The 16,121-nt window shown below is 26.1% G+C and overlaps 1 protein-coding gene across 2 annotated transcripts in view; it reads left to right on the top strand.

The window, feature by feature from the left end:
• LOC100167149 overlaps positions 1-16,121 on the top strand; it is a 195,054-nt gene that overhangs the window by 86,637 nt on the left and 92,296 nt on the right. For both annotated transcript variants that reach the window (XM_029485961.1, XM_029485960.1), the window contains exon 3: positions 5,952-6,168. In XM_029485961.1, the coding sequence (XP_029341821.1) occupies positions 5,952-6,168 (217 nt within the window). The remainder of the gene's footprint in view (positions 1-5,951; positions 6,169-16,121) is intronic.

Here is a 16,121-nt window from a genome sequence, read left to right as displayed (position 1 = left end):
ATATATTATGATTTACTATTTAACTTAAATCAATTTTTTCTCACAATGCTACAATTTGTTTAAATAAATAATAAACTCAAAAGCAGGTATGCAATTCTAGCACAGCATTATAATACTTTTTCTAGGATTTAATTTTCTTAGAGTTTAATATCAGACTTAAGTCTTATAACTATAAGTCTTTAAACATTTAAATGAATTTTATTAAAAATGGGTTTCATACAAATATCACAATTTTTATTTAATTTTTTAATTTATCAGTAAATTGTATATTATATTGTGGCTCACCGACTGAAGCAAGTGAGCTCAGACTATGCGCCCTCTCCGGTTCTATAATAGAAGAGAATGGAAGGGAAGGAAAGGAAAATATAAATATATATAAACACATAATATAGGTACCTACTTCATTTTAATATTTAATCACATTCTAACATTTTTTCATACCTGTCATTTTAAATGTTTTATGGTTTTTGTATTTTTTTACATATAGCTCCTATATACATCACATTATGTTTTACTTTTAGGCAAATCATGTTTTGGCTCAGTTGGTTGGTATTTGGTACTTATAGATAATAATAATATAAATTTAATATTTAATAATATTAAATTTTCGGGAAAGCTAATAAATATATGACCAAAATCCAATTGGATCTCAACATTTTGCTAAATGAAAATCACTATATAATATCGCAATTTGAACAATATGTGTCACATCAATATTATTTTATCATACAATAATTACTATTATCAATATTATGTTTGTGTATTATGTAGTTAATAGTTTTGAGAACAATATTAAATATCTACCTCGTCCACTATTATTATGTTCATGAGCCGCTATTGGACAGTTTATGTCATTCACTCCCTAAAACACATTAATTGCACTAATATACGCTGAAGTGCTGAACTTTATAAGATATACAATAAAACTTTGTTATAGTGCGTTTCCTGATATAACGTGGATTTAAATCGGTCTTTTGTACCCTAGGCTATAGAATCCGCCCGCTTTCCAGAATTTTCAGAAATAGTGATCTTGTAGCTTCCCAGATTTAAAACTGATGTTAATTATAATAATAATAATAATAAATCCATACCTAAAAAATAAAATTATATTTGAGTAGTTTGTCGAGTGTTACCGCTGGGTTGCTACTCACCTCACGTAATCACAACCATTGTAAATTCAGCCCATATGCCTATTGTAACCATTATTACAGATTGTATATATTCAAATAAATGTTAAAAAAAAAAAATATTTGAGTAGAGAATGTTATACATTATTTTATATATAATACTTAGGTACCTATATATTATAATATACACATTATACACGTAAAATAATATTACCTATTTATTTATTTACATTTTCTATAAAGAGTACCAATGAAAAATGAATTATTTTTTCAATTGATTGAAATTTAAATTACGATCAAAGATATTATTTAATTTTATTCGATGCGGCCAAGAAATATTAAACTTATAGCAATCATTTCTTGCAATATAATTAAAAATATTTAATGTACCTACCAAAATTAATCTAGAAATAAAATAAATATCAATATATCATGTAGTGAAATCAATAGAGTACCAAGGTATACATTCACTAACCGCAATTCAAGCTTTCATTGTTTTTTCAGTTTCTAATCAAGTTGAAATTTTCATTTAATGTTTGAAACTCTTTACTTAAAATGTCTACTTATATAAACCCTATAGATGGACATTTTAACGATTTTATATCAAATATAAAGCTTTTTGCTATATTTTTACTATTTATTTTTAATACTATCAAGATTCTAGAAATTGTTTAAGTTAACAGTCTAAAATGTAATGTACTGCAACCAATTTTTTACTTAGGTACGTCGTACATGATACAGATGAATCTTATTTTACCAGCTAACATTTTATTGTTGGAAAAAAAGTTTCCCAATAAAATAAAAACACAATATTATACCTAGAATCTAGATATAAAACATTAAAACCAATATAATAGTATAGAAGTATACTCACGTAGTTAAGCTCCGTTATAATGTGTTGTAAAATATTTGTAAAATTATATTATAAATAATTATGTAGGTACCTAGGTATACGCATTTATAGAAATATTCATAACGAGAAGAAATGTGTGTATAGGTATAATATTATATAGGTAACTGAAGTCTTAAATCAATTCCAGTTGAAAGCGTATTTTTGGTATACAATTAAGCCAAATAATAAAAAAAATATATTTAAATATACCTATATCAATTTTATTTTAAAATGTTAACAACCAAACTAAACGTTTATATTTAGAACATTTTAACTATCATCTGTGGTTGGATAGATATTGATATTTGATATTTGACATTTGATTCACATAAGATTTAATTGTTCAATAGGTTTGTTTGTAATTGTACAGCTTTTAAAGGCACTTAACAAGATCTAGATAAGCAGGTTAACTTACCAGTACCTACCTCTATTACTGCAAACTGCTATTAAGGAGACTGAAATGAATACATTTTTACTTGAAAAACTGTATCTAATATTTCGATTGAATGGATTTTAAAATTTAAAACGGATTTAGGCTGGTTCTTACGACCTCCGGTTAAAGTTAACCGCCAGTTAACCGGCGGAATTCTGCCGGTAATAAAATCTGTTATCATCCGGTTAGTGTTAACCGACACTTTACCGGACATTGTAAAAACGGCCCTTAGGCTCATTGTCTTGTTTGTCATTTTTTAATCGAAACGATTTTAAATATTTTGTTTTATCAATTGAAATAACAATGAGCAAAAATGGCATTTTTTTAATTATACATTTTTTTAATTACATAATACCTTCAGTTAAAACATAGCCGGTAATTCTTGTATAAATGAATCCGAAATCCGTGTTCAAAAATAAAATCCGTTCAACCTGTCCTACAGTGTTTGGTGATGATATCATCTTATGTGTCGTTTTGATTGGTTTAAAAATCGTAACCATAATAATATTGATTGACATTTTCCCACGCGCGTACACCGATTAAAAATAAACCATTCATTCGTACGGGTGATAAAATGTCCAGATTAGACTCACACTGACTCACTCACCGGTCACTAATATATTAATCTACTATTCACACACTGACACGTTACCAACATAATGATATAATCTTATCAATTTACTATTCAACTATGTTTCTCCTTATAACACGGACGACTGCAGACCAGTGGCGTAAATAGGAAAACAATTTAGGGGAGGCTCAAGCCCCAAAATTTTTTTTAAAAATATATATTAGGTTATTTTTTAAGAGTGCTTTGAGTGATTTTTAGGAGGCTAAGCCCCCCAATCCCTTCACCTATTTGCGCCACTGATGCAGCCCTTCAAATGCATTTTTGTTTCAATTATAATAATATTATTCCATTACTTTTATGTCCATAAATATTTCTATGTCTTTATAATATTTGTTTCATGGATGTACATACATACATACATACGTTTTTTATTTCAATTGTCAATTAGACAAAACTGGCAATTGCATATTATAACGGCCGCAAATCCGTGCCCGCGGACATGGCAAACATTTCTGGTTTATTTTAAGCCGACTAATTAGTTAATCAAATTTGCCAATAATGGTATACTATTAATGTGTGTGGATGAAGTTATTTAGAATACCTATTAGATTTTTATTAATTACGTAAAATGATTCAATACTATTATGAACTAACAACCATGGTTAATATTTTGCATTTTATTGAATTCCCATGTATTGCAAAAATCATAAATTTTCAAACGAATACAACACATTTATGTTGATACACTGTAGCCAGGGAAGTCACAGAGATATTATATAATGTTATAACAATGTGTGAGGATAATATTAATTATTTTGAGTAACCCGCAAACGTAAAAATAATATGATCACGCGTTTTTAAAATTTAAGAAACGTTTAAGTATTTATCTAAATTGTATTAACATGTTTCATCTGAATATAATATAAGTACCAAAATTAATTTTTTTGAATATTCCTGAAAGTGAATAGATATACGATATTTCTAATACAGTGTCGTATGTGTAGCTCGTAAGTAATAATGGAATATAACAATTTTGAATTTTAATTTTTTAACTCTTAAAATGTCAAAATAATTATGTCATAAATATGTTTTTTTTATATCTTAATTATTAAGAAAAAAATGCCGATTATGTGTTTTTACATTTATGTTTAATGTTTATGGTCGTTAAATGTTTGAAATATGGCACAGTATAACTACAATATTTCCTATAAAAATATTTATCTTACGAATGACGATGATATTGAGTGAGATTTAGATTAGAACATGATACCTACCGGTAATGTTTTATATTTAATTATGTGTAGGTATTTTTTCGTGGTTAACAATATTTGTATAAGAAAAAAAATAAAAAAGTATCACGTCACAACATTGGAGATTGTTGTTGTTGATATAAACTACATTGTGCAGTCAGTCTATAATATCGATTTAGCGCATTAGTTTTAATAAAATAGTTGATTCGTTATGTTTGGTTAATACCATCAGAATTTAAATTAGAAAAATGTTGTTTTATGTTTATAAAAAATTGGGATTACGATCGACATTAATATTTAGATAGGTATTTTATACGTATCAGTATTCTTCATAAAGTGCGTTAAAATTATCTTATAGGTATAACTTAAAAAAAACGCTGTTAAATGTATAGATAAGCAAACAAGTTATACCTAATATATTAATATGTATTACAAGTATGAAATACGAATTGGCTATTAAGTTTTAATTATTTATCGTTGAGACTTATGTATATCAAATAAATACCATGAGGCTTATATTATAATACACATTATATTATCAGTGATAGATACGTCTTATAGAGTAATAAATAATATATATAGGTAGCTAATCAATTGATATCAGCACCGACAATATTTTCGTACTATATTCATATAGAAATTAAAGAGCTATTTGAATAATAATTTTAACGCGTGAGAAAAAAATACTTTATTGGTAGGTAGGTGCAAGTTATTATAGGTACCAATAAAAAAAAAGTTCATTTTAGAATTATTTATCTCGGTTAAAATTATAATAACAGTAATATTATTAAGAAGGTAAGTAGGTAACACACATTTGTCATAGCTTGTACCTACTTATGAAACTCGTTAAATATAATTTGCTATAGAAGTAAAATAAATTATTGTTGATACCTTTTATATTTTGTAAGGAAATCATTTCAGAAAAACTGTTATAATCTTTTATGCATTCTATAATAGTATTCTTATCATTTAAATTATGATTTGTTAAAATGCTTGATTTTCAATACCCCAGTAAAAAATACATACTTATCAAAAATATCAAAAAAAATCTCATATTATAATGTTCAACTAGGAGGAAAAAATGAACAGAAGGAGATATTTGATAAGTATTATAATATATAATATATGTCACCTATTGAGATCATTAATTTGTATTAAATTGCTTAGCTTTTATGAATATTTTCCAGTTGTCTATTATTATGTTACTAGAGTTTATTCTAACACTATATACGTGTGATGATCATTATTGCATACTAAATTATTTTTATTTGGATTTCTTTATATTCAAGAGTTCTTTATGCCTCAGTAAAATCCACACATTATAATTATTTATCTGCATGGGAAGAAACGGTACACTTGGTACACTTGACGTGTTGAAACAGAATACAAAAATATAAACTTTTCCCAGCTCGGCGTCATGTATTTCATTCAACGTTTACTTCTTTTATAATAATTTTTAAACCTTGACCCGTGGAAGGAGATGATGTATAATAATAGTCTCAATACGTGTCTACCCCATATTGCCCTGTGGTTAAAAATTCCTGACAGCGTACCTGTTAAATTACAGAGTAGTGCACTGAGCAATGAGCACGTGTCAGAGCGTACTTTATTGTTTTATAAATACAGGTTTGATTCATATTCATTTGTTCCATAATTCCAAAATGTTTATATTTTCCAGTACCCATCGACCAAGTAGCAGTTCCGGTTGGCGGGAAAGCTTATCTGCCCTGTGACACACGAAACCAAGATCCGAGAAAGTATAAAGTCTCTTCTGGATTTTTCATGGTTATGTGGTTCAAAGAACAAAAGGAAAATAACCCAGAAGATCAAAGCTACGGACAAGCCGCACCGTCATCTTCCTCAATTTTATCCACTTCCGGTGAACCAATATTCACGTAAGTGTTTTTATTTTTAATATGGCGACGAGAATTAAAAAAGCTATTACATTTTTTTAAATATTACAGTATCTAAATAAAATTAAGGATGGAATATTTTGGACCTTAAAATAAATACTGAAATACTGAAATTTAGACAAGTCTCATACTAATAGATACATAACTATGTTGTTAAATATGTAAGGTATATAGTGAGAGAGTATAGATTCGGTTAATAGTTAATACTTTAGGTATACCGTTTCATTAAATAACACATGTTAGAGGCGTGTTGTCTATTTAAATTTGAAAGCAATGATTAATGACCGTATTCAAAAACGATTATAAGCAAAGATTATTTACTGTTGAACAAAATATATAGGTAACATATTAAAAATATTATAAGCATAAATCAAATTGATTCACGATTTTTAAGATTTTCGAAAAAAACTTTTTACAAATTAAATATAGCGCCAAGGTTTTAAAATTAAGTTTAAAATTGTTTAGTTTTTGTTTGAATCGTTGTTGAGACTTAATGTACAACAAAGTGAGATACAGAGACCGGGTATTAAGTACCGTGTATAAATACATAACGAAAAATAAGTCAATCTTAAGAAGTTGAGTATAAGGATCTCAGAACTCTTAATATTTTTAATGTATAGTTTTCATATTTTGATTGTATTAAGTATTTAGTTCAGAAAAGTTTTCAGAAAAGTATTTAATAAATTAAATAAGGAATTATTATGGCTAATATCGTTTGTTGAGATATAAATACAAAATTATGCTTTTATATTAAATTTGAAAACCTATAACATCACATTAAAATAACTAACGGTTGTTTAGGGTAAATTTATATTCAGCGATATTTTTTATTGAAATTAAAATAATTAACGTATAAAAAACATAATCTATAAGTAAATATATTTAATATTCATTGTGGTTTTTGTATTTCTAGTGCCTATAGACATTTTTTTTAGAAAATTCTGAATGTCCAATAACTAATGAGTTAAAATTTAAATGATTTACTTATTTTATTTTCTAATAGACACTATGGAGTTAACAACATAGTTTTCTTGAATTCAAAAAACCAAAGTAAAAAACGTTGTGTCCTAAAATTATCTTATAAGTATTCATTTTTCCTAATACTGAAGATATCTTAGAGTAAATTCTATTTTATTTTTAGAGTATGACATTATTCATTATTTTGAATGTGTGTGTTTATCGCTAACCAACACATTTATGTATTTGATCAATAATCATAATATTTAAATCTTAAATATAAGCAGTGGATAGCGATGTCTATAATATGGTTTTAAAATATTATGAGTATAGTTAGGTAGTTTTATATCAACACTTTCCATTACTATTTAAATTCTTTAGTGGACACCCATTCATGAACAACAAAATTAAGGAGCGTCATAACACCAATATTCGATGGCAACTAGCATGCTCGCTCCTTCGTAGAATGTCCTATATAATTAGTACAACATAAATTAATTTATTAAAATATTAATTTGTTCACACATTTTTTTAATTAAGAATGTGTACAATCATAAAATATTTCTTAAAAACTCATTAACTATTATCTATACATTAGATCTATAATACCGTAATAGTCCGAAATAGCATGGGGTGGAATTGTCCAGATAACATTTGAGATAGTCATAATATTTTTAAGATTTTCAAAATGCCAAATAAGTTAAATACGTTATATAATAATATGCAAATGAAAATGTTGAGTAACGATAGAATTATGAAGATAAAACGGTGATTATCACAATAATACCAATACTAATAATAATCACAATACCTACAGACCTTCTTTAGACTGTTCTTAGTTAAGTTATGATAATGATCGAGTCTAAATTTAAGATTAATATTTTTTTTGTAAATAATCAATTTAATAATTAGTGTTTGAACTAATTTTAATTACATTAGAAAATAAGTCATTAACTTTTAGAAAAATATTTTGTTCATCCTCAATTTTATTATACAAAGTAAATTGCTAAATCACCTCATTTAATATTTGTGGAAGTACGTCCGTTCTTTTAAAGAGGTATCCACAGATTTGCATTTAACACTAGTTTAGCAAATATCATTTGAATCCATTTTTATACCATATTTGGGAATGCCTATTTTGTTAAGTAATTTAACTGTGGTTCTAAAATCAAAATTAACTGAATGAGAGCCATTTCAGAATTAATTATGGATAAATATGTTTTTTTCTATCTATTCAAATTAAAAACAATGCATATTAATGTGTTTTAGAGTATTGTTATTATATAGTATCTTATTAAATAATATTAAATTACAACAATAAAAACAAATTAATTATAATAATAATTCAAGCTATACATTATGTAACGACCGTTACGAATTGCCATGGTTATCAACATTATAATAAATCTAAAAATATTATTTTTAAATAATCCAATTGATTTGGATTTGAGAACATAAATTACTTAAAAAATAAATAGTCCAAATAAGGTAGGTACCAAAAATATGTGTCGCTATTAATAAATTTACAAATTTTACTGAGCATGCTACTATAATATGTTGCAATGAGTACCAGAAAAATTAAAATTTTGAAATTCATTGTATAAAACTGTAAGTACCCTTTACAAGAATGTCAATCCCTGATTCAATCCAACGTGTTCTGTACGAAAAATGTACTATTCGAGTGTTACCTGAAAAAATTATCACTCTGTACATGACAGAATACAACTTTTTAGCTTCATCTATTGTTATACATTTATACAATAAGTCTTCAACAATCTGTCACACGTAATATTAAGTCATAAATAAATTAAAGTAACCAAACCACTAACCATGAAAATATTCGTTTTTAATGACCGACTTTAATCTCAAAACTTGTAGTCGGTTTGTCGGTTAGGGTATAAATATGTTATTATATTGTTAACTTCATTCAAACAGTTTTTTGTTGTTAACTATACAATAGAAAACAAACATAAAATAAATAAATGATGTCCATAATTTTTTTTTCAAATAAACCCTTTTGATTTCATAATATTCATAGTTTAAAAATTGTTTATATCAATATATTTACTAAATATTTTTAGATGAATATTTTCAGAAGCAAGCAATCGTACTATGGTAATTACTAATAGATTATTTTCCAACTTCCTAAAACGAGTGAGCTGAATTTATAGTACCCATATGTATATATTTTAATATTATAAATATTATATAGTATTTAATGAAAGAGATTATTTAAAATATACTTTAAAATCTTAAAACATTCATTTAAAATAAAAATAAATTATTTACCAGTAGTAAAATAAATTAACTAAAATATGCATTTAACATTTTTAAAAAAACGTATTAAGTTTTATTTTATCTACCAAAAACCATCTTCAAAAATGTTACTACTCTTAAAGGTAATGTCACACACAAATAAAAACATACCTACACGATTCCTCAGAACATAAAATATTAAAATTAAAAGTTAACTGTCGCAAATTGTTAAAAAAAATATTTTAAGTGAAATCAAATTAAAAAAAAACTTAAATGCAAACAATTATATACATCAACAAAAATATCGAAATATACGAATAAAAATTTTTCTTATAATTTGTAGCCCTATTTTCAGGTTCTTATCAATTATTAGACACTATAGAGTACCTATATAGTATCGAAAATACTTAACATTTTAAAGTTATAACTAAGAATTTATTATGATTAAAATGTCTAATGGAATAGGTACACAATTAGTTATACCTACATGCATAATACCTGTGCATAATCATTGAAATTGTCGTGATTTTTTACCATTTCTATAATGTATATAATATTATCTCTAAAATAAATACCTTATTTAAGCTCGACATTTCTATTATTATTATTTTTTCTATTGTTCTAAAATTAAATTAATTAATCAGAATGCAGTTTGTTTAAATAATTACAACATATTATTATATGATTTCTGTTATTGAACAATTTCCACAACCGTTAAGTACGGTTTTAGCAGAATTCACATATATAAATTTAAAAAACTACTACACATGAAGAGTACATGAATCATTATAGCTTTGTACGAGAACAGAATTCTGATAAACATAGGTATATAATACGGTACAAACTGTACTTTTTGTATTAATAAAAATCATGTTGTTCTAAACTGAAATGTATTGTATTTCATTCTAAAATAACATTTTTTTTTAAACAAGATAAAAACGTGCAGTTAAAAATTACACAACATTATATAATAATCTAACGAAAATCAATATTTAATGTACCTATAAAATGTTTAGAAAAATTGTTTTATACGATATCTTCTTCGTGTGTGAAAAAAACATAATTAGCAAAATGTTATTTCTTTCAATTTTTCATAATTCAGCATTTTATAACCTACCCTGTTATTCCTTTCGTTATTTTTTTTCTTACATGGACTTACTTAATAATTATCTTTTTTGTACTATCCACTAATTAATCGTAAAATATGTTCCCTGCCCCTTTATTTACGTTTTTGCTATTCTTATCCGTCATTAAATTTTCGCAGTTTTCACTTTGTATACATATCTAAAGCTGATGTATTCCAATCAAACAATGTATAATTATTAGTAATCAAGATAAATATTTACTTTTATAATTAATTCTAAATCGTATCATAATGTCTCATATTAATGTTATCATTGTATAATTAAGACGTATATAGGTACCGCTACTATAAGTATATATTAATTATTCGTTTTCGACACAGGTACAGACTGTCCGCCATAAACCTAAAGGTTTTTTCTATCGTCATAATATTATAAATCATATACAATCGACTGTAGTTATTAAGTAGCAATTATTATATATAATATAAAGCACAACGAATCTCCGCTGTATACATGACAATATTAAACATCGGTTTGTTCGACGACACTTGGAATTATTGCGCGCCATCCTACTTTGAAATCATCTTTTGTACCTCATACTAAATATAATGTTATATAAACGCGTACACCACACACATAATATAATTCTATGTGAATATATTGTGTGTATTTATGGTTTCGATTAAAATAACCACCGGCGGTACCTACGAGAAAGAGTTGTTTAGCGTGAGATCGCGTGCCGCTGCGGGGTGTTCACACAGCCGTTAAATTTTCCCCGTGGTCGCTACGGCCACGCAATATAATTACTGTCGGCGTGCACACCGAGGAGTATCACAGTTGGTGGCGTAATGCCACTGCTGCCTTTGTTGCTATGGTGGTATGATGATAATCGCTGAATAGAGTTTACATGTACGCCGCCGCCGCCGCCGCCACTGTTTTCCGTTCGACTACTCGGGGTGGTACTACTAGTATATGCGGGAAGAGGTTAACTTACAAAAAAAAACAAAAACACAAAAAACCAACAAAAACAAATGGGTTTAAAAAGCTGTGCCGGTGAATGAAAAAAAATATAGTCGCAGTATTGCAGATAGATTACAAAGCTCCACTGTTGTAGGAGATGATTCCTTTTTGCGAGCAATATAGGTTTTATAATTAAAATGGCCGTTGGCTATTTTGAATTCTTAAGAAAAATACCGCAGCTGTGCGTTTTGCGAGACTCACGAGACAATTTAAGGATAAAAAAAAAAATATGATATTATGTCATGTGTTTAAACATTTTCCTCGGTATAATATATAGGATAAACTAATAAAAATACTGAAAACATTTAATTTACTTTAGTACCTAAATTAATGTTGAGTGGTTATATTGCGATGTATAGTTGAAAACTAATTTAAATGCTATTCAATACATTTATTGTTTCAGTTAATTTCTGGATTAATGACATTGTTACCACATAGGTACAATTTATTGGGGGGGGGGGGGAGGGGGAGCAAGGGGATTTGGTTGTTGGATTAGCAACCATGTTATACAACCAGTTTGGAAATCAGCACCCTCATAACAGTAATGCCATATTTCATGGTTAATCAGTTCTTATTTTATATTAATAAATTAATATGTCGGTAGGTACAAAGCCATTATTTTATATATAAACATATAGTTATTGGATTGCTGGTGCGTGGGATGGGGAGAGGTAGATAGTATAATTATGATCAAAAGACTAAGTGAAAATATAGAGCTTCAACACCCCCAGATTTTTCATTGTAATTGCTCCCCTGTGTATACGTCTTAATAAGTTAGTTACTTAATACTTTAATCTAGCTTCTTTATTATAAGTAAAATTTAAAAGTCCAATTATCTAAAAATAATTGTTTTACAAGACCAACTAAAGGTAACTACTAATTACATTATTCCAACTTGATAACATTATTATTTATACTTACATAATAAATAAAACAAATATTTTTTTTTAAATAATACCTATTGTTATCGTAATATTAGGTATATTGCACAAATACAGTGAGATACCTAAATTCTTTCATTTGAACTATTATTTAATTCCCTAACTTGTTCATCAAATTTCGTTTTATATTTAAAACAAAACTTTTATTTTTATGTACATATTACAGGTTTTTTTAACTACGATTGTCGTTCACATATTCTGATTAGAATCATGGTAGATTAGTATATTAGTAAGTTATAACTTATAACCTATCGTGGTTGGAACGAATATATTTTTTCTTGCTAAATTGAGTGCATGATAATAAAAAAAACGTTGTTGTGGCACGTTTTCAAATCACTTGATTGAATTGGTTATAGATTGTACTGTAACTTAGTTTAAAAAATTGAAAATGTTTCATTATTTTACGAAAACAGCCACATAATTTTATCACACATAATATATTATTATTATGAATTTATTATCTACTGTACATCGTACATGTCATACATTTTCACCATATTATTCCAACTAAAATAATTTTATGACTTGAAAATTCAATCTAATATTTATATTCCGAACTTTATAAACTTATCTAATAGTATTCAAGAAAAAAAATGAACATACTGTATAAAAGTATTTTTTTATGAAATCGAAAAGCTATTAAAATAAATTAACTTTAAAACGTTTATAAAAGGTCATTCAAATCACTTCATAATAAATAATTGTGTATAAGTTATATTTAAATAGATACTATGCATACCATTATAATCTATATACATGTAATAGGTACAAGTTATTATTTAATTAGGTATGTTAAGACTTTCTACAGATAATATGAGTATATTTACTCATATTACTAATAATTAATAAACATTTTATACATACTAAATATATCGAAATTCCAAACATTTTTTTCACATTTACTTCACGAAAAGTGTATACAACATTACAAATATAATTTAAACTAGATTCCACCAAAGGAAAAAATAATTTTTTTAATGAATCATAAAACATCTTATATTTAAAAAAAAAAAAGGTGGGTAAGTGGATGTCGCTCTGCTGTACAGTAGATTACAACTTACAAGTGGGTCACTGTATAATAATGGATGGTATTAAATTTGAATTCAATGATATAATATCACTGTATAAGAAAAAGGATTCTGAGCGGAGACGGTTTGTCAGTCTAGGTATTAGACATACCTATTATAGGTAGGTATATTTATCTATAGTATTAAAAAAAATTTGACCTATAATAGGTATCAATAATAAATTCCAAATTAATCATATCACAATATCCATCAGGTAACGCGTTATACATCAACAACAAACCGTGGTACTATCATAGATATATAATAGTATAGGTACTTTAGAAGTTTCAAGTACCCACAAATAATATTATACAATCATTACAATCACAACAAAATAACTAAAATAGTTATTCCAGGTTTTTTAATATGTAATTTCGTCCAAATTTGAACTTAAAATTACCATAAAAAAAACTGTGCTTATGTATTTCTTAGAATTTTTGGTAACAGAATTATATATTTACGTGGAATCTTGTTTAAAATTTTCAATCCTTAGATATAAAAGTTGAAGATTTTATACATTTTTAACTACAAAATAATTATTCAATTTGATACATTTTGTCAAGATTTTAACTTCAAATGCTTATAAAAAAAAATTGTGCCTATGTATTTTAATATTTTTCAACTGATATTGTAACAATGTATCAGGTGCCCTGTATTAATTTTTTACACTTTTTGGCCCATTAGATAAAACTTGATTGATATTTATAAAAAAAAAAACTAAAAAAATTGAAAACTTACAATGTTGTAAAAATATGAATTTCAAACGCTCATAAAAATTTAATTTGAGTTTCTTATAGACATTTTTTTTTGATAAAGGCGGATTATCCTATAAGGAATCTTGTATTACATTTTAAAATCTTAGTTCTAAACAGAAAAATTTTTACGAATTATAAACTCAAAATAATTAGGTAATTTTCGTGATTTTTCCATATTTTGTCAATTTTTGAACTGTAAATGCTAATAAAAAAAAACTGTGACTAAGGATTTTTAATATTTTTCAAATATCATTGTAACAATATAGTAGGAGCCTTGTATTAAATTTTCAAGTATTTTTACTCAACAAATAAAGTTTTATTGACATTCATAGAAAAAAAACTAATTAAATTGGAAACTGAAATTGTCCTTAAACAGCTCAAAACAAATCAAAATATTTTGAAAAATTGATCATGTATAGAAAATTGAAATATAAACAACCAGTGAAAATTTCATGTATTTACAGTCATTCGTTTTAATGTTACACCAAAAACCAAAATCGATTTTCTCGTTAACAGATTTTGCGTAAAAATTCCTGTTTTTCCTTAATTTTTCTTTTGTTTTTCACGGAGCTTTTGATCCCCCAAAGTACCAACTAGATTCGCTTTCCTATCAGAAAAGGTACTGTTGAAGAAAATCCAAGCACTTTTCCTGTCCTAAAAGGTGATGACAGTCACAAAAATAAAAATAAAAATAAAAAAACACACATCATTGTAAAATCAATACATTCATCGTTCCACTCAGAATCTAAAACGTTTCAATAGGATTCAATATATGCAGATATATATTATTATTTTTTAACGGTTTATTTAGAAATTAAAATATAACTAATAGTATGATAGTTTCAGTGTTTTGAGGCTTGGATGAATATCCCAGATTCGAGATACATATCGTACGACTGTCAACACTGCAGTACTCAAAGGTGGTAATATTAAAAAATTAACTTGAGTTAATTATGTTAAGAATACAATGCATTTAATTTTAAGTTAATAGTTTACGAATAATATATTTAACTGTAAAAGTTTGAAGTTAACATGGAGAAAATATTAACAAAACTCTGTTAAAATTAAGTTAAATAATTATTTATAATTACCACCTGTGTTACACATAATGATTTTTCGATTTTTTAACTTAACATTTTGTCCAAACTATTTGTTTATTTTTATTTTAAATTATTGTATACAGACATATAGGTACAGTGTAATTAAATAAAAAAACATTATTACTAATTAAATAATTAATATAATTAATTTGATCTAAAAATATAGAATTTGTAAATTTAAAAATAACGTATTATTTGTCAAATCAACTGGAAAAAGCTAAGTTATTACTTATTAAAATGATTACTAAATGAGAAAGTCCCTCCCAATGGACACTACCAGTATTAGATATTATCTCCTCAACCGTATTACCACAAGCCAACAACATTTAATAACTTATTAGGTATATTTACTTTAATCCATAAGTGTGCGATGGTGGAGACTTTCACAGGTAATACCGATTACTGGTATTTATTTTATAATGGACTAATTTTGTTATCACTCATCATTTATCAACACTGTTGTTAAAAATGTTTGCTTATCGATTATTATGATTTATAAATTACCAATTTATGATTATTAATTACTCGCAGGGTTGAAGATCTACCGGGTGATTCTTTTATCATTGAACATTCATTAATTCAAAAAGTGTAAATTTTTTTACATAGTTTCGTGTCATTTATAAAACAACGTTTTTCTTAAAAAATTATATTTTTAAATATTTTTTATCCTTATAATTTTTTAAGTTTTTTACTTTTTTGAATGACAACATATAGGGTTTTAATTTTATATTCCAAAGCCGAATATTTTTCTTAG

Source organism: Acyrthosiphon pisum, chromosome X (assembly GCF_005508785.2).
Source record: "Acyrthosiphon pisum isolate AL4f chromosome X, pea_aphid_22Mar2018_4r6ur, whole genome shotgun sequence".
Classification (NCBI taxonomy): domain Eukaryota; kingdom Metazoa; phylum Arthropoda; class Insecta; order Hemiptera; family Aphididae; genus Acyrthosiphon; species Acyrthosiphon pisum.
This window is presented reverse-complemented; position numbering and strand designations above follow the sequence as displayed.